At 31.1% G+C, this 20,108-nt stretch overlaps 2 protein-coding genes across 2 annotated transcripts; one reads left to right on the top strand and one right to left on the bottom strand.

The window, feature by feature from the left end:
• Nucleotides 1-2,958: 2,958 nt before the first annotated feature.
• Nucleotides 2,959-4,329, top strand: LOC108836879 (copper transport protein CCH). The gene is made up of 3 exons (XM_018609977.2): nt 2,959-3,143; nt 3,561-3,636; nt 3,801-4,329. Exons 1-3 carry the CDS (start codon nt 3,135-3,137, stop codon nt 4,196-4,198), a joined length of 483 nt encoding a protein of 160 aa, XP_018465479.2. The 5' UTR covers nt 2,959-3,134; the 3' UTR covers nt 4,199-4,329.
• Nucleotides 4,330-11,860: 7,531 nt separating this feature from the next.
• On the bottom strand, nt 11,861-15,859 carry LOC130510664 (uncharacterized). Its single transcript, XM_057007205.1, has 5 exons — nt 15,648-15,859; nt 15,122-15,244; nt 14,858-15,031; nt 14,662-14,753; nt 11,861-12,032 (listed from the first exon to the last, which is right to left on the bottom strand). Exons 1-5 carry the CDS (start codon nt 15,723-15,725, stop codon nt 11,939-11,941), a joined length of 561 nt encoding a protein of 186 aa, XP_056863185.1. The 5' UTR covers nt 15,726-15,859; the 3' UTR covers nt 11,861-11,938.
• Between the last annotated feature and the right edge of the window lie 4,249 nt (nt 15,860-20,108).

Raw genomic sequence — 20,108 nt, forward strand, 5'->3', positions numbered from 1 at the left:
TTGTATCATCCGGTCCCAAACGAGCCATCACACCAGATAACAAACCGTTAGGCAAAGGACGATACTCCTTGGTTTTGAAGCCAAGAGAGAGGTACTTCTCAGAGAGAAGAATTTTGGTGAAAAGATTCACTTCTATAAGGAGAAGAGATGGTGAAAATGATCTCTCATAGCCCCGGCATGAGGAAGTTTGATTAGCCTTTTCTGTTAAGGCTATGGGACTGCAATCTTCAAGCTTTAAAAGACTCTGAACTACACTTTGAATTTGTCTAGTAGTTTTACTTGTCGGGTTTTCTGGTTGATGACGAAACTTGCTTGACCTTGGTGTCCTATCACCATCGACTGCATCAAAAACATACAACAATCCATCTATGCCCAGAACATAAGTTTTCTCTGATGAGATTTCCATCTTTGCATCTGTAGCAGCATTTGACTGAGAGCGCAAGACCAGAGAATATTGAAGAAGTAAACGCTGCTGGAAGTGGATCACGGTGGTAAGAGCCACCTTAACAACGGCATTGAGGTATATGAGCTTGACAAGAGTTGACAAGGAAGCTGTACCTGAGGTTAAACAGAGGCTTCGGCCACCAACGTTACCGCGTCGGAGCCAAAGATTTTTGCTGAAACCACACATAAGCCACTGGTCAACTGAATCTGTCCAGCTGAGAAGGGGAGAGCAGTAGCCGGAAATTGCAGGTCTGCACAGTAGGAGCATCGAAATCGAATGGACCATCATGTTAAGTAGCATTTACTATGGTCTACCCTAATTCCACATATGTCCATACCTAACACTACTTATACCAGATTTGATGGGCACTATGATAGGTTAAACGCTAACAACAGTTATCTGACCTTGATTCTTAACAGAACAAGCCTAAAGACAGCATCAAAATGTTAAGTAGCATACCCAGTGATTGATATCAAGTTAAGACGAAGCCGAACCACTGCACTAGAGGAGGATGTTTCTTTGTCACCAACGCCTAAGCATATAAGACATTTCTTAAATATATCACAGCTAGTTTTCTTCCATTATAACACCAAACGTGATCAGCAAGTATGAATCTAACAACTCTCTTCTCTTTAATTCCGTGAAGAGCACGTCTAACAAAGTATCACGAACCCTATAAACAAAAAACCCTAGAGTTGCGTCACAAACTCAATTCAACTGAAATTCAATTCAACTCGGTAGAATATAACAAAACTCGACCAATTGCCCTCAGCAGAACGCGAGTTTCGAGGCGTAGGGGACGGAAACACCAGATCGGCGGAGATGCGGCGAGTTACGGGAAGATTTACGTTGGGAGGTTCTGGAGACGGTGCTGGTGCGATCTCCGAGGAATTTTCTCCGTAATCTTCCTGCGACGGAGAGATGAGCTTCCATATTTCTCTGGCGAGTTAATCTTCAGATTCACCTGAGGTTTAGTTGGCGGGAAACTGGGAAGAAGAAGAGTTGTGAAGAAGGATCCCGAGTGGGGTGAAAATTTGATTAGGGGAATATACGAGCCCGGATCGGTAAATATTGTTGTCAGTGGGCCTATATTGTGTAAGGATGATACAAGTTATTTGGGTCTGGCCTTAGATGATTTGAGGATTATCAAAAGAGTAATGATCTAATATAAGAAACATTTATGTATTAATATTTTTTTAACATAATGGTTTTAGTAAATTAATTTCATTTTTAGTACTGTAAACAGTAAAAAGAATAGATAAATCATGTGTTTAAAAATGTGATATCGATGACAGAAAGAAAAACAAACTATTCATCGCACTTTTTCATCAATCACAAATATTCTTATTTTTCTCCACACCATCTAAGATTTACTTAATTAAATACAATTTCATAAAAATCATTTTATCAATAATTTTTGTTTTTAGAAAACTTATCATGAAAGTATTGCAAACGAGTTCGTGAAATAATAATATGCGGTCTATTCAAGTTAACAGAGCACTTACCATTTTAGCAAAAAAAAAAAAAAACAGAGCATTTACAAAATAAAACGTTTAACCATTCCATCAGCCGTTACCATTACATCAGCCGTTACCATTCAAAACTTATGTATAATAAAAATATATGTAAGTTAGTTGGTTTACACTATGTAAACTATATAGATAATTAGTCTGGTTTAGTAGATTAATATTATATATTCTATGTTTTTATTCTTCGTGATATTCGTTAGAAACCTTTTTTTTTAAACACTTTCTTTAGAAACCTTAACAAGGAAACATTTGGCATAAAACTGATTTTGACTAAATATTCTAACTTTCAATATATAGGTAAACTTAGAATGATCCAACAGAAATTGTAAATATCATATGTTAAAAAAAAATGTAAATATTATAGGTAGTTAGAGCATCTCCAATGTAAAACACCATTTTTTCTCCAAAATGGAGTAAAAATGATTATGGAGTAAAAATGCTCCAACCCCACTCCATTTCTCACTCCATAATGGAGTTTACTCCATAAATGGAGTAATCTAATTTTTTTTTGTTCATCACTCCATTATGGAGTGAGAAATGGAGTGGGGTTGGAGCATTTTTACTCCATAATCATTTTTACTCCATTTTGGAGAAAAAAATGGTGTTTTACATTGGAGATGCTCTTATAGAGTGAGAAATGGAGTGTGGTTGGAGCATTTTCTACTCCAAACTCACTTTTACTCTATTTTGGAGGAAAAAATGGAGTTGGGTTGGAGATGCCCTTAGGTACACTAAGTCAACAATATAGAAAATGAAAAATAAATAAACAGAAGGTACTACAAATAGGCAAGTGTAGTACACCAAGACCACATAATGAATGCTTCATTCCTTTGTCCTTATATACTTTCAGTTAATGGAATCAAAAGTTGGTAGTCTTTTTTCCACGTTAGGTGTTAGTAACGTTCCTAAAGCTTTTTTTTTTATTCTATTGGAATTAGTATCGGTAATGCACTAACTTTTATTGCTCTCATTTGCTTTACGCTAACTCCATCTTCTCATCTTCCTCCTCCCCATCTATGCTTTTGGTGTTGCTATAAATCATCAAGAAACACACCATACTACTTCTCATTCTAAAAACAAACATCTTCTCATTTCTCATTTTATCTAATTCGGATCACCGGTCTCAAAGCTTTCGGTTCGTTTTATCTAAAGTTGTAGCCATGTCTCAGGTAGTTTTGACTTTAATCTCTCCTTCTTCTTCTATATTTTATCTCTGCTTTCTTTTGATTTTACGTCTGCTTATTGACCACACAAGCGATGACTTCAAGCAATAGATGTCTTTCATGTTCGTTGCCAAAAGATGCTAACAATTCTTTAGGATTAACGTTCATCAAATTTTTAGTAAACTGCCGATTCAACCGATACATCTGAAAGATTAATAATTTCAAACTAATTGATATTAAATCATGAAATATAAGAAATAGATCTCGAGATTAATTGGTCTAAGGTACCACCTGTATTTTAAACGTTTGAGTGTCAGTTTAAGGTCTTTTAAAATATTGGAGTTTATTTGTTAAAGTACAAATAAGCTTAAAACGTAAAGTTAATTGTTAATTAATCAAAAACCGTTGATCCTATACATGCAGACCGTTGTCCTCAAAGTTGGTATGTCATGCCAAGGTTGCGTTGGTGCCGTCAATAGAGTCCTAGGCAAAATGGAAGGTATTTTTCCCTAAATTTATACTACTTTTTTTGGTAAAATCTCTAAATTTATACTTCATGTGCATTTTATATTAATTTTTCTTATATATAATACGCACGTATATATATATATATATATTGTGTGCTTTATACTAAGCCTTCTAGAATCTATAAAACAATTTCAGGCGTTGAGTCATTTGACATTGATATCAAGGAACAAAAGGTGACAGTGAAAGGAAAAGTTGAGCCTGAGGCAGTTTTTCAAACAGTTTCTAAGACTGGAAAGAAGACTTCTTACTGGCCCGTGGAGGCTGAGGTTGAGCCTAAGGACGAGACTGAGACAAAACCTGAAGGTGAGACTAAGACTGAGGGTAAGGTTGATGCTGAGGTACCGGAGGTTAAGGTTGATGCTAAGGTCGAGCCTAAGGCTGATGTTGAACCGAAACACGCAGAAACGGAGACTAAGACCGAGGGTAAGGTTGATGATGAGATACTTGATGCCAAGGTTGATCCTAAGGTCGATGCTAAGGCTGATGTTGAACCGAAACTCGTTGAAGCCGAGACTAAGCCACCACAAGTTTAAGTACCAAAGAAATATTGTAATGATGATTTTAATCCATATTTGCAATGCTTCTTATTATCCTATGTTTATCTGTTGTTGTAAGAACTAAAAAATGTATCCGATTTACTAAAAAATGTTTTCTCTAAACAGAATGCTGGACCCATGTAGTACCGACTTTCTACAAGCTTCAATTTAACTAAATATAGACATCGGAAATCTTAAGTTTGGACTTAATTCATTCAAGTATCATTTGATATATGGAAAATAGGACGGTTAAAGAAGGTGTAAGAACTTAGGATTCTTCTGAACGAGAAATGAAAAAGAGAACAGAACAATATTAAAGAAGGTGTAAGAACATCTTCATCCCCGCTCTATAATTTACTCCATTTATAGAGTAAATGGAGTAAATTATAGAGTGGTGATGGAGATGCGTTAAGAACTTAGGATTCTTCTGAACAAGAATTGAAAAAGAGAACGGAATTTGGGACAAGGGAAAAGTTACTTTGTCGCTTAAAAACATTTTGTTAAAGTTAGATGTTATCAAGGAGGGGTTCATGGATTTTAAGTTGGACTCACTTCCCCTTCCTATTGATGTCAAAGTACAAGCCCAAAAGCCACTATACTAATGGATTCTTTTGCTCTTTATGTGGAACTGCAACTACGTAATAGTATGTGGCTATGAGCTAGATAATATATGCAAGATGTTCAGGTCTGAGGCCACATAAATGTTACGGTATTTATTAATACTGTTTCAACAAAATAAAATAATAGATGTATGTTTTGGTGTCGTCTATGGGATACCAGCATTTATGCGTCCAAACTACTAGAGCGTTGTGGAAACGAGAAGCACTAGACGTAACCAAGGGCCTAGTTTTTCCGCTACCACCCGCAAACGTAGCTTTTGCGGTTATGAGTGGTTGATAGCATTTCAAAACAATCATACAAACCGTTACAAATTATTTTAAACCACTCCGAACTTCTTAAAATCAAAATATAATTCCAGCTATCGTTTGCGGATGAATAAAAAAATATAAAATTATTTTTTCTACATATTTTAAAATTTAAAATGGAAATATTGTAAATAAAAATATCCACACATTTTATATATTATTTTAAATTCACAAACAATATCAAAATTTGTTTTATAAAAATTTTAAACTAGTTATTCATTAAAATTTTTTAAAAACTAATATACATACATATAAAAAGATATACACATATATAAAACAAAACATTCTTTTGAAACTTTTAATATAAATCTTCAGACAAATATATTAAAATTATAACTTTCAACTAACTAAAAAATGAAATAAATAAATATAATATTATTATTAATCACATTATATTTTATCACAATAGTATGTTTTATATTTTATAATGTTATAATATGTTTATATTAGTAATTTATTATTAAACCGCTGCAATATCTCATAATTAACAAGTCATAAATATCCTGCAAACGCCATAATTTTCAAACGTTATGCCAGTCATACAAAACGCTACATAACGACTGAAACCGCAACCATCCGCATTCGCAAACTCTCGCACTCGCAACCACAACCGCTGCGTTTCAATCAGTCAAGCCCTAAGGGCTTTACTGGTTTCCCCGCTACCACCCGCAAACGCAGTTTTCGCGGTTGGTAGCAGTTGATAGCTTTTCAAAATAATCATACAAATTGCTACAAGTCGCTTCAAACCGTTCCGAACCTCTTAAAATCAAAAGTTGGTTCCAGTTAGTGTTTGCGGTTGCGGGCGGTTGCGTTTGGATAAATAAATATAAAATTAATTTTAAAATCATTTTAAAATTAAAAAAAAAATGGAAATATTATAAATACAAACATATACACCTTTTATATATTAATTTAAATTCAAAAACAGTATTATAAATGTTCTTATAAAAAAAATTAAACTAGCTATACATTAGAATTTTTAAAACTTAATATACATAAAAATATAAAGATATACACATATAAAAAGAAACAAAATATTATTTTTAAAGTTTTAATAAATCTTCAAAAATAAATTATTAAAATTATAACTTTCAACTAATTAAAAATAAATAAATAAATAAACAAACAAAAATATTATTATTAATGATATTATATTAATAATTATTTTATTTTATCACAATTGTATGTTTATATTTTTATAATGTTATAATATGTTTATATTGATAATTTATTATTAAACCGCTGCAATATTTCATTATCAACCAGTCACAAAAATTCTGCAAACGCAACAATTTTCAAACGTTGTGCCAGTCATACAAAACGCTAAATAACGCTTGAAACTGCAACCACCCGCATCCGCAAACTCCGGCAATCGCAATCGCAACCGCTGCATTTGAACCAGTCGGCCCTTAAATTAGTAGTCCCTCCGTTTGGATATATATGAAGTTTTAGAACTTTTCAAAAAGATGAAGCCAGTTGATATAATATCTTTTTTATTTTTTTCTTTATATTTTTTTTTTTTAATGATCGTGGGAACTTCCAGACGGTAAACCCAAACTAATCTTCACGAGGTTTTTCATCCGAGTACGCACAGTTTAGGCGGAAAGGTGGTTAAGACGACAACCCAGGACGGGTGAAAAATACTTTTTCGTAATATTTTTAATGCTGAGAATTGAATATAGATCACTATTATCATCACTATTTGGTCAAATGTAACTGATTTCAATTTCTATTTTTTTTAATTATTTCGTGGGTTGAAAGAACAAAAATAGCAACTGTGCTAATACGATTAATTTTCTTTTTCAATTATTAAATTTTTTAATTGTTTGGAAATTTTCATATTTCATAAAACAACTAGAATATGTGTTATTATATTTGAAACTTAGAGCATCTTCAATGGAGATTCTTCTCAATGGAGCTTTTAAAAATGTATTATGTATGTATGAGATTTTAAGAACCTTTGTTTATGGAATTCTACAAAAAAATATGGATCTCACAAATATTTACACATATATAAGAGCACCTCCAATGGAGTTTGTTCCCATTAAAGCTCTTAAGAACATATTATGTATATATACATACATAGATATATACATAATACATTTTTAAAAGCTACAATGGAAAGAACTTTCATTGGAGATGGTTTTAGGATTGTTGATCGAAACGTGTAATCATAATGCAAGGTTAGTAAAGTTATTTACCATTATATTTTGCGTTGGTTTTAAAAAAAAACGTCAACTATTCCAAAACAAAAAGAAAAAGAAGTTCTAAAACATCATGTAAAACAAAATGGAGGGAGTATAATAAAACTATTGAGGTTAAGGTTGATGCTCATGTACTTTTTTATAACTGTGGGATTTTGGTGACCGAGGTCAATCGACTAGTCTCATAAAACTCCCGGATTCCACGTATTTTTGCTATTCATCGCTAATCCAGGTGGCCCAGGTACTTAATCCTAAGGTTTATGCTAAGGCTAATGCTGAAACGAAACTCGCTGAAGCCGAGACTAAGCCATCACAAGTTTAACTACTAAATATTGTAATGAGGCTTCCAATCCATATTTGCAATGTTTTTTATCTTTCGTTTGTATTAAAACACACACAGAGAGTCGAAAAAGTAAAGTGATTGATGTTATGATTTTTTTTTCGTTTGTGTTGTTGCAAGAACTAAAGAAATGTAACCAGTGTTAAAACAGAAAAAAGAACTGTTTTCTCTAAGTCTAAGCAATATGTTGGGCCCGTGTCGTCCCGATTTTCGTTAAGCTTCAAATGTTTTAAGTTTTAATAGACAGCGGAAAGCTTAAGTTTGGACTTAATTAATTTAAGACTCCATCTAGGGCTGGGCAAATAAACCAAACCCGAAAATCCGAACCGAATCCGATCCGATAAAAATGAATCCGAACCGATCCGAACCCGATATAAATACTAAATGGATCTTGTTTTTTGGTATATTGGGTTATGGGTATTATCCGAACCGAACCCGAACCTAAATGGATATCCGATATAACCCGAAATATTTAAAATCACAAAAAAACTTCTATTAAATATGATCTTCATTCTAATATGATTCAAAATACTTTAAGATATTATTAAACCTCTAAAATAATTATCTATTATATGAACTGTTTTTAGATTTTTGGTTTTGTTTTTATTAAATATTGTTTATCATTTCATGAGAATTTAATTTTTGTTTTATGCTTTCATTTATTTGGGTTTCTTTCTATAAATAACTATATTTATCTTTTATTTGATTTTGAATGATCACGTTGATGTTCTTTTCTTATTTTTGAATCGAGTTTACTTATGTTTTTGGCTATTTAAATACGTACAAATCATGTATTTTAAATCCGAAGAACCGGTTTCATTTATGTTTTGGTTACAAAAGAGGTACAAATCATGTATTTTTAAACCGAAGAACCGATTAGGACCCGAACCCGAAAGTATAACGGGTTATACCGGTTCTTTGAAGATTTACTAACCCCGACCCGAACCCAATAGAATCCGAACCGATCCCGAACCGAACTTTCATATAATCCGAATGGAGCTGATTTTGATAAACCCGAAAAACCGAAACCCGATTGGATAAAACCGAAACCCGATTGGGACCCCGAATGCCCATGCCTAACTCCATCTGAATATATGGAAAATGGACTATAAAAGAAATTGTAAAAAGAGCTGGTCTTAAGTATTTGGGATCATTCGGAGCTAGAAATGAAAAAAAAAGAAGCAAATTATAGTTATTTTGTCGCCTATAAACATTTTCAACAATTAGGAGGTGGTTAAGGAGGGGTTAAAGGATTCAAAGAGTACTTCCATCACTAAAAACCCTTCACATGTTTTCAAAAAGTAAATTAAAGAATTCTCTTTTGAAAATCTATCTCGTTTTCTATAACTAATCATTTGCGAGAATTCATGTTAGATACATTCAAGGGAGGGCTCTAAGTCGGTCTCCCTTTCCCTTTGATGTTACTATAAAAGGCTAAAATCAACTACACTAACGGATTCTTCTTCTTTTTTTTTTGGGGTCAAATCAAACGAGATTCTTTTATTCCATAGGTGGAACTGCAACTACATAATATTATGTGGCCATGAGCTATGTACTATAAGATGCTCATTTTTGGGCCACATAAACATAATGTATTTTTTTTTTGTAACCAAAAACATAATGTATTTTATATTAACAGTATCTTAATTCTTAACAAAATAAATAAGAGTCGTTTATTGTATAATAGATAGAGAAATTCTTGGGTTCACCCCTAGAGTGAACCTTTAGGTTCACCCAACCAATAGGATTTCGTTATTTTATATTCATTATTTTTTAAAAAAGGAAACCAAATATTGTCAAATTATATTAATATTTTTAAACTAAAAAATAAAACTAATAAAAATTAATATTAATTACAAACAAAAATACGTTTTAGAAAAATATATTTTTAATACCGTCAGCCAAATGACATATCTGAAAAATGTGAACAACCCCAAGATTGCCGGATATATTGGAGTATTGAAACGCTTAGGCCCTATTCATTGCACATCTGAAAAATGCATCTAGATGCTCCACGTAGGTGTTATTCGTCTCTCCATTTCGTTTATCCGTCCAGATGAATCATCTGAATTCAACTATGTTTGTTTGCTTTTTTCAACTTACATCTATATCGAGATGAATTTGTTACTAAAAAAATAGACTTATTTTAAAAAATTTGGCGGGAAATTGCATTTTTCCGGTTTTGACAAGAAATTGTGTTTTTCGATTTTGACGGGAAATTGAAAGACTTTTTTTTTGGGTTCATCCCCTAAGGTGGACCTTAAAGGTTCACCAACCAATAGGAATTAGTTATTTTAGATTGAGTATCTTTTGAAAAAGGAAACAAAATAATTGTCAAGTTATATTATGTTTTAAAATAAAAAGGTAAAAATAAATAAAAGTAATAGTAATTGTATAAATGAATTTAAAAAAAAACTATATATAAATTTTAAGGTTTAGAATTTATCTAAAGGTTTAAGATTTAGAATTAAAAAATTCAGTGTTTTTATGATTTAGAGTTTGATATTTATGAATTAGAATTTATGATTTATCCAAGGGTTTAGGGGTTAGGATTAGGGTTTAGGGTATAGTTTTTTGCTGGCGGATTTAAAATTATTTTTCAAAAATTCGTTTTTTATTAATTACTATTTTTATTTATTTTACATTTATTTTAAAAACATAATGCAATTTGATAATTATTTTGTTTCCTTTTTTTTTAAATATTCAATCTAAGATAAAAAGTTTCTATTGGTTGGTGAACCTAAAGGTTCACCCTAGGGGGTGAACCCAAGAATAACTCAAATTGAAATTTCGATTTTGCCGGAAAATTGTGTTTTCCGGCGAGAACTTGTATTTCTCGGTTTTGGTGAGAAAGTGTATTTTCCGGTTTTGACAAAAAATTGCGTGTTCCCGGTCTTGGCGGGACATTGCGTTTTCCCGGTTTTGACCAGAAATTGAGTTTTTCCGGTTTCCACGAGAAATTTTGTTTTTCGGTTTTGGCGGAAAATTATTTTTTCCGGTTTTGACGAAAATTTGTGTTTTTCCAGTTTTGACGGGAAATTGCGTTTTCAGTTTTGCCGGGAAATTGCATTTTCGGTGAGAAATTGAGTTTTCTCGGTTTTGTTGGGAAAGTTTGTTTTTCCAGTTTTGGCGAGAAATTGTGTTTTTCGATTTTGGCGGGAAATTGTGTTTTTCCAGTTTTGATAAGAAATTATGTGTTTTCGGTTTTGACGGGAAATGGCGTTTTTCGGTTTTGGCGGGAAATTATGTTTTTTCTAGTTTTGGAAAGAAATTGCGGTTTCTCGGTTTTGGCGTGAAAGTGCGTGTTCATCGGTTTTGGCGAAAATTGCGTTTTCCGGTTTTGGCGGGAAATTGTCTTTTTCCGATTTTGACGAACGATTTTGGCGGGATATTGCGTTTTTCCGATTTTGGCGGAAAATAACGTTTTCTGGTTTTGGCGAAATTATGTTTTTTCGATTTTGACGAGAAATTATGTTTTCCAATTTTGACCGGAAATTGCATTTTCGGTTTTGGTGGAAATTTTCTTGTTTTGACGAAAATTTTATCAATTTTTTTATGAATACTCACCTTCATCCAGATGCTCCGTGAAGACTCACTCTTATTTGAATAAGAATTTGAGGTGTGTTTTCATAAATGCAGTTGGATGATCCATCTGGATGTAGCATTTTAATGTACAAAACGAACATCAATTTGGATCTTCACCAGATGGATCAGGCAGGTGAGCAAACAAACAGCACCTAAGAGAAGTATAAAAGAAGAGGAGTACGAGAGAGATTCACATCCGCATACACACATATACAACTCGACCTCGAGCTCTCTCCTCAAACTCATCCACCTCATTTTACCTTTTGTTGTTTAGCTATTTTTCATTATTGTTAACGTTCATCGATCATGTAAACACAATCATTATCAATGTACAAATTTTTTTTTCAATTTAAACTTGATTAAATAATATCCTTGTGTTCTAAAGATTTTGTGTACACAAATTCTTTCTTTCTTAATTTACAAATGCAAATATCAAATTCCTAGTGTGGGTTTTAAGAATCACAAATTTTATCAATATGTATGTTTAACGCATCCTCTATCATATACATACGAAGCATATCCAACATACAAATACAATTGTGATTTTATTCGAGTTCTTAGGTCATGTTGACTAACTATATATCAACATTTTAATATATCTCAATTGTTTGCTTGTTTCTTATTAAGAAACCAGACCAGCAAAGGACCGTGGATTTTATAAATGATGGTATACTGAAGTTCTTTACATAGAATGGCACCCGATATACTGTGATTGGCTGGAAATGATGATCACGAAAGCTCTATCCTTTATGGGGTAGCCGATTCTTAGCATGATACTGAATTCAAAGAAATATAGTAATTTTAGTATCAGCTAAGAATCAGCCAACCACAGTATATCTGGTGCCATTCTATGTAAAGAACTTCAGTATACCATCATTTATAAAACATTGCATGACTACCTAATTTTTCTCTATAATTTGTATATTGAGTTCATTGAGCCTAAATATTAAGTAAAAGCAAAATCTGTAGGAATATGTAGAAAACGCGTTGCTGATGAAACTATGAAACTTAAAGTAATGCGGAAGTTCGAGAAGGAAATAACAGTACATGGGCCACATACCATTGATGTTATTGTTAACGATGATTCCTTCTAAATTATTTGAAAATTGATTTTTCATGTTTTATCACCACATTGATTTTAAAAGAAAAATAATGATATGATTTGAAACTAATTATAACATAAATATTTATAATTAATATTAATTAATATTTTCTTATAAATTTGTAAAAAATATGGTTATAACTTATCGATTATCATTAATATAACAATATAATATAATAGTAGAAATAGAAATATAGCAATATTTTATAATTTTTATCTATTATTTAATTACATACTGTTTATTACTAAAAAAATCTTCAAATTTTAAGCAGTTTTTTTTTAATTTGCAATTTTCTAATCCCAATACAATTCAACAATCTTTAGAAATTTAATTTAGTTTTATGGTTTGATAATTATATACCTAACAAAAAAATTCTTAATTTTATAGAATTTGATTTAATATATTTTAACAAAAATAAATGTATAAAAATATTTTCAGGATTATGAAATTTAAATGTATACATATATATTATTAAATATAAATCAAATATATATTTTATCTTAATTTTTGTATATAATTAAATTAAAATTTAAAACTAAAATTTTGTAAACAAATAATACAATTGTAAAAATAACAAAATTTTAAAACTTTTTATTTTTGAAAATAGCGTAGGAAAACACCTAGTATTTGAGAAATTGAAATGCTAAACTTTATTGATGATGAGAAAAATATGAATATATTAGCCCTGCGAGTTTTGGTTTATTTGGATCCGGTATTTTGGTTTTATTTTATTCGTTCGGCCACAATCCTACCAAAGTGAACCGAAAAAATCGGTTCGGTTCAGTTTGATTCAGTTCGGTTTTCGGTTATTTTTGGTTTTTAATTTTATTTCCGAATTAACCGATTATTTTTGTTTTGGTTAGATTTTGGTATTATTTTCTTAAAAACTCGGATAGTTCCTGTTAAATTCGGTTATTTCGGGTAATTCAGTTTGGGTTTTTGGTTAATTTTGGGTATTTTTGGATATTTTTGTTTTTTCATATTTTTCAAAAAAAAATAAGTTTCAAAAACCGAACGAAAAGTCGAACTAATCTTTAAAACCATAGCCGAACCGAAAACCGAAAATTTCGGTTCGGTTCGGTTCAATCGTTCGGTTTTAAACCGCAGGCCTAGAATATATGATCATCAAATTAATGTGGGAAATATTCTTAATGATGAGGGAGGAGATATCGAGACCAAAAGAAGTTAGTTTAGTTACAACTAGTTCCATTATATTTAGAGACAGAAAATTGTTCTTCCGAGATCTGAATGTCTCTATACAATGTTTCACAAATTAATGATGGATTTTAATTATTTATTTGGTGCCAAAGAAATTCACTAATACATTTGATTAATTAGAGAGACATACAGTAGATTTTCCCCTTAATTATATGCAGGGCCGTCTTTTAGCACGTGCAAGTGGAGCGGTCGAACAGGGTCCAAAATTTTAGAGGGTCCATAATTTTTTTTTATTTTAGTAATAGTTATAAATTTAAAATCATACTTTTATAAAAAATCAGAATAACTATATTTGAATTTAGGTTCCGTATTTATAACCAATAATGTAAATTACAATTTTTATTTTTTTTATATAACCAACTAAAATACAATAAATTAGGACATAATTAATATTTCTATCAATTATATATTTTGGAAAGTAAGAAATAGTTGTTAATGTATGTTTGAATATTCAATGGTAGTATATAAAGTTAATATTCTAATTGATTATGTTTAGGAAAAAATATTAATTAGTGATTATAAATACGGATAACAAAATATATTTTTTCACCATTTTTTAGTTAGAAATAAAAAACACAAAGAAAAGAAAACTAGCCTACAAATTATGTTGACAAGAATGAGTAATTTGTCCAATTAAAAGTATATAGCTTGCTATCCATATTTTTTTACTTTGCTATATTTATAGATTATGATTTTTGATTATGCAAATAATAAACATAAAAACAACTTAAAAATAGAAGAATGATCAAATTTGATGATTTGATCAACGAGTTTGCATTGAAAAATGCTAAATAATTTTGTTCAATGATTTGATCAGTGATTTTGCATTAAAAACTAGAAATAGTGTTATTTAGATATAAAATAATTAATTGATGTATTTATTTTATATTATACTGATATGTAAAAAGAAAAATATATTATTTCAGATTGTTAAAAAGATCTTATTTTCTTATTTTGAACCGGGTCTGTCTAAAGCTTGAGACGGCCATGATTATATGTCTAACTAAGTACCCCTTTTAGGTCAAACAAATGTATAAATATATATATAAAGAGAGGATCCAGAGTAATCTGGTCTTGTCTTTACCATTTTGGATCATGTCCATCACTCCAGGTCCTGACTGCTACTTCAACTGCCTGTTTCACTGCTTCAGCATCCATTCTTTCACCATCATCATTCTGGATTAATTCAATAGATAGAAATTAATATGTATAAATCGTTTGTGATAATTTTGAAGTATGGACTAGTATATAATGATGGCGAGGTAGATCAGTGTGTTTACATTTGATGAACCAACAGCATGCATGCTAAATGAGTCTGTACATGAAACCGTAGCTTCAACAACCTCAAGTCCAAGATCTTCAAAGGCTTCAAGAAGACAAACCAACATACCTCCATCATTCTTCCTTGACGTTATATTTATCAAGAATCCATTCTCTAGGGTTTCCACTATTACCTACCGTCAGTTAAAAACCCCAAAATCAATTGAAGCTTCTTAATGTAAATGCTTCAAAGACCCAAGGGGTACATATATATGTTTATATACCATGGGATCGGTAGGATCACAGAAGTATTGCTCAGACGTGGTCCCATTGTTGATTTCTTTGACTTTCTTCTTAAGCTTTTTGATATACTTTGATGCATCCGCTATGATCGATGTTTCGCTCTCCTGTAAAATACTATGAGATATCATTGGTATGGTCGAGTTTATAGATTTCCAAGAAATTTTCGCATTTCATAGGATCATATTTGGCTCTTTTATATGTGTGTGTGTTCATTACGGCTTCTAACGAATAAAGAAACTATTAGTTGAAGATTGACAAAGAATAAAATTCCAATAACAGAATCTGTTAGTCAATATCTAAGTTTAATCAATGTATAAATGAAAAATAAAAGATATAGAATCACCCTAGGTTGGTGTGTGTTTCTGAAAATATGATTAATGGAATATCTATGATTTATGGTACATTTATAAATAGTATGACTGAATTGGTCTATGAATAGAGAAGAGATCGAACCATATCAATATAAAGAAATAAAGCTAAAAATAGAGAATGGTGGAATCTAATTACAGCATGTGAGTTAGTGACTGAACGAAGTAATTGAAACTTCTCACGCATAGAGGAATCATTCTTGTTCCGCGAAACCATTCTTCAATGCTTTAGCTTCTCCTCCTCCTCTTTGGATTCTCTTCTATATAGAGTAAGAAAGAGGAACTAGATATCTGAGTTTATTCAATGTTTATAGGATCCTCTCGTCTCTCACATGTCAGCCTTGTATTCTGATATGATCTCTTCATCGCTATTCGCTACAAACTGTGATATATAGGGACAAATTCGTTTGTTATCTCGTGAGTTGCTTGATTGCCTCTGTGTCCAGTTACACATTATTCTATGTGATACTATAATATTATATAACTATGCAAGAATTAATCTGTTACAAAAAAAAACTACGCAAGAATCAATATTCGCGAACGTGAATATAACTATGCAAGTGCACGTGTAAGGGTAGTTTTCGATGAACGATCTTGCACATTTACATCTAGAAACAATCATTGATAAACTTTGTATAACTAAATGGGAGCGCATAAAGTAAAGATAGGAATAAACTCAGACAACATGACCTTCAAGATCTAACACAGTTTTTTTGTTCCTTTACAAGAAAAGAAAACCATCTCGCATATATAAAATTTGAAATCCTCGTTAAGATTAGTCTGGTTAAGTGAAAAAGCATCTCCAATGTTCAAAACATATACTATCTCCGTTCATGAAAATAAGATTTTCTAAAGTTTTCACGTTTATTAAGAATATCCACCAATAAAATTTAATCAATTCAAATATTTACAATTAATATTTCTCAAAAGTATACAAAGTACCTTAAATATATAGAAAATCTATCTTTGTGGAACAAGAATAAAATCTAGAAAATCTTACTTTCGGAAACAGAGAGAGTATATAAACTAAGACCTATTAATTATTGAGATCAGACCTCGCTCTTAGAGTCTACCTCGCTCTTAGAATCTTTAGTAGATATATATATTGCAATCTAAGGAAAGTATTATATTTTATATGGATTCAAATGGTATACCTATTTAGAGTTTAGGAAGCGGGTTAAACTCGCCCGCTTGATCAAGACCCTGGAGTTAAATCAGTTTTTGGTTTAAAAATCCAATATGTATAATCTGCAAAGAAAACCTATTATCTACATATATATCTTTTGCCTAAAGTTTGTAGAGAAATTGCGGAACATGCAGATAATAGTTATAATAAAACTTAATATTTAATTATATAAATGATTTATTAAAAATATGAATAAAATATTTATAATTAAAATAATAAAAATATTTTATATATTTTTGAAAATAAATTATTATTACGGTTTGGCAGATACCGTAATTCAAATTCAATTGACCTATACTATACCCATTCCATAGTGGGTCAAACAGGGCAGGACAACAGATAATGACTCATATTTCCAACACTATACCTATCTAACATATAATAGATAATATATAATTCTATTTTTCTTTCTTCCATGTTTCTAACAGAGTAATCTGCAATAAATGAATTCTCAATATCTTTTTCTAACTGGTGATAAGCTAGTGGAGACCATTAACTAGTTCATCCATTCATAACTAATAGTGATACATTCATCACGTTTAAAGAGAGATCCCAATTGTGAACCTCAAAAGTTGAAGTGTGTCTTCGTTACTAGTCCGGGCATTGGACCCGAAAACCAAACAAAAACCGAACTAGAAAATCAAGACCAAAACCGGACTAAAAATTACAAAATCCGAACGGTTCCTATATTTCTAAATCTAAAAAACCAAAACCGAACCGAAAATTGAATGGATACACGAATATTTTGAATATATTAAAAAACAAATTACTTTTAATTTTAATATATATAAATATAATTTATAAATAAAAAATAAAAAAAGTTCTAAAAAATGAACTACCCGAAATTTGTTTTGGTTTTTTTGGGTTTAACTCAAGTTTTTGAATTTTTTTTTTGTTTTTTTTGCTTTAAACATAAACCAACCTCGAATTATTTATAATTCGGTTTCACTTCTGGTTTAAAAGAAATGGAAACTCAAACCGAATCCAACATTATCCGAACCGATCAGAAAATTGTCTGGTTTCTAAACGGTTCCTAAACATTCCAATCTGTGAATAGACCGAACCAACCCGAACCAAAAATCCGAATACCCAACACTATTCATGACATTCCCTCTATTGTTTTTTTAACAAAATTTTTATCATTAGTCGGTCCAATTTTTGTGACACTATTTCATATGCTCAAAATCTATATTTATCGCCATTGCCTCTGCCTCGTCTTAATTAATTGGTCTGGGCCAACTCTCTTCAAAGCTTTACAAACATTTGTGGGTGAGTATATATATATATATATATGTAAAGCTTCACGAAATGAAGAAATGGCTCAAAATTCAAAAAAAGAAAAACCAAGAAGGAAGCCAAGACCTCTCTATGGAGGAAGAAAAGCATAGAAAGAAGTGAACGACGAGAATAAAAGCAAACAGAAGAATGTTTGTCTGTCATTTTGGAATGCCTCCAAACACACCTCACGGGGATCTTTATTATAGTTCCCTCATGCATCACTCCTCACTATCCACCATCTAATTGGTGTATAATATATATACTTAAATATAATAAATATGTATATATGCATGCATACATAAAACATACACACCGATGATCACGAACCTACTATTTTTTCCATCTTTTTTTTTTGTAAACAACTACCTTTTCCATCTTTTATTGTAAAATACTACCAAGACCATATATACACACATTCACAACGTAATAAACCTTTGGTCACACTGATTAGATGCAAGCACAAATCAATTTAATGATCAAAGGATATACGTACACAAAGTTTTCTTGATTTCTCCACTGCCATTTAAAAAAACATTCAAAATAGTATTGGAGGAATATGCGTATCAGCGTATGCATCTGAGCGCATATATGTCATGAGAAATGTGATGAGTAGAAAATATGGAATTGTCTATTTATTCCACGACATATAAGAGTATACCCATCAATTCACATGTGTGCTGGTTAATCATCATCACAAAATAACACTGCAGAATAGACAAGCCTTTCTTCTCACGTATAGCCTCATAGATATCCTACTATTTTCTACTTTTACAGTCTGCTTTCTCCTCTTTAATTAATTTTAATTGAAAACGATAGATAATATATGATTTTAATTGCTCGGAATTGCCAAAGAAATGACACTCACGTGATTTTCACTCCGGGAAATACATTCATATCCACATGCACAAGCACAACTTGACAATGTAAATTTTTTTGAAAAACAAATCCGTTTGATCTTTAAATCTGAGAAATAAATGTTTCGTTGCCCTGTGTATAGTAGAGAGAAAGGGACGTGAGCCTTTGATCAGAATTATAGCCAAAGTGTGTGTATAGGCTGCAAAGAGTGCTTAGAAGACATATGGTATACTTAGATCAAAAGATCTGATACTGAAGCCTTTTTACAAAAAAAAGATATGATACTGGTTCGCCAATCTATAAACTTGAATTCAGATGGAGTCAAGTTCCCATTATCTTCTACAAACAACAAAGTTAACTTGAATTCATTTAACATTTTACCAAAAAAAAAAAGTTAGCTTAGAAACGAGTGTTATAATTTATCAAAACTACCAATGTAAGGAGCTAGTAGTATCTTAATGAACATCTTAATATTACAATATTATAAAATAAAAAATAAATAAAAAGAATAGAAATGATTTTATCAAAATATCTTACAACAAATCATGATCAGTTATTTTTAATTTAAAATTTAACTATTTAACTAAATGAAAATTAAATTATTCATATTATGTGTATGTATATTTCACACTGATGATGCTCTAATATATACTATTTTCCTTCTTTTTAGTTGATTAATATACAATTATATAGTATATGAATATATTGAATATAATATATTCATTTCTTCTTTTTCCCCTGTATATTTGCATCTGTATATTAAAAGAAAATAACAAAATGTAAGATGGTCTCGTGTTTGTGACAGCTATATTTTATTTTGTCTGCTCCTCATATGTATTGTATCCCTTCTTCGAATCAAATATCATTTCATGACACCTAAATGCCGATATTTATAATATTTTGATTTTCGCAAAAACTGAAAAATCAATATTTTGCCTAGGCAATATTTTGCATAGGCGGCTACTAGTCTAACACGGCAACACCACGTCCACGTGAGAAGAGATCATTAGACGGCTACCGGGAACATGGTCCGTCTTATATTCCACGATTGACGATGTTAAGTTTCGTTGTCCCACTTCGACTATAAATGACCTCGACTATGTTATTCAACACAATTTGTTTGACATTGTTTTACTAAAAATATTGCAGTTAGGAATTATAATACGACATTCCTCGTATGATTTACGGCTTTAATCCACATATATAATTGTCAGTTCCCTTGTGTTCAAAAAAAAAATTATTGTCAGTTCTCTCTCTCTCTCTCTCTCTCTCTCTCTCTCT

Source organism: Raphanus sativus, chromosome 4, assembly GCF_000801105.2.
Source record: "Raphanus sativus cultivar WK10039 chromosome 4, ASM80110v3, whole genome shotgun sequence".
NCBI lineage: Eukaryota > Viridiplantae > Streptophyta > Magnoliopsida > Brassicales > Brassicaceae > Raphanus > Raphanus sativus.

Bases quoted from the DNA above. Each gene is read 5' to 3' on its own strand.
- LOC108836879 (XM_018609977.2), top strand. The intron at 3,637-3,800 runs GTATTTTTCCCT...AAACAATTTCAG, and splicing joins AGTCCTAGGCAAAATGGAAG to GCGTTGAGTCATTTGACATT.
- LOC130510664 (XM_057007205.1), bottom strand. From the start codon at position 15,725: ATGGTTTCGCGGAACAAGAATGATTCCTCTATGCGTGAGAAGTTTCAA. The intron at 14,754-14,857 runs GTAAACACACTG...GAATTAATCCAG, and splicing joins ATGCTGTTGGTTCATCAAAT to AATGATGATGGTGAAAGAAT. The intron at 12,033-14,661 runs GTAAAGACAAGA...CTTTGAATTCAG, and splicing joins GATGGACATGATCCAAAATG to TATCATGCTAAGAATCGGCT.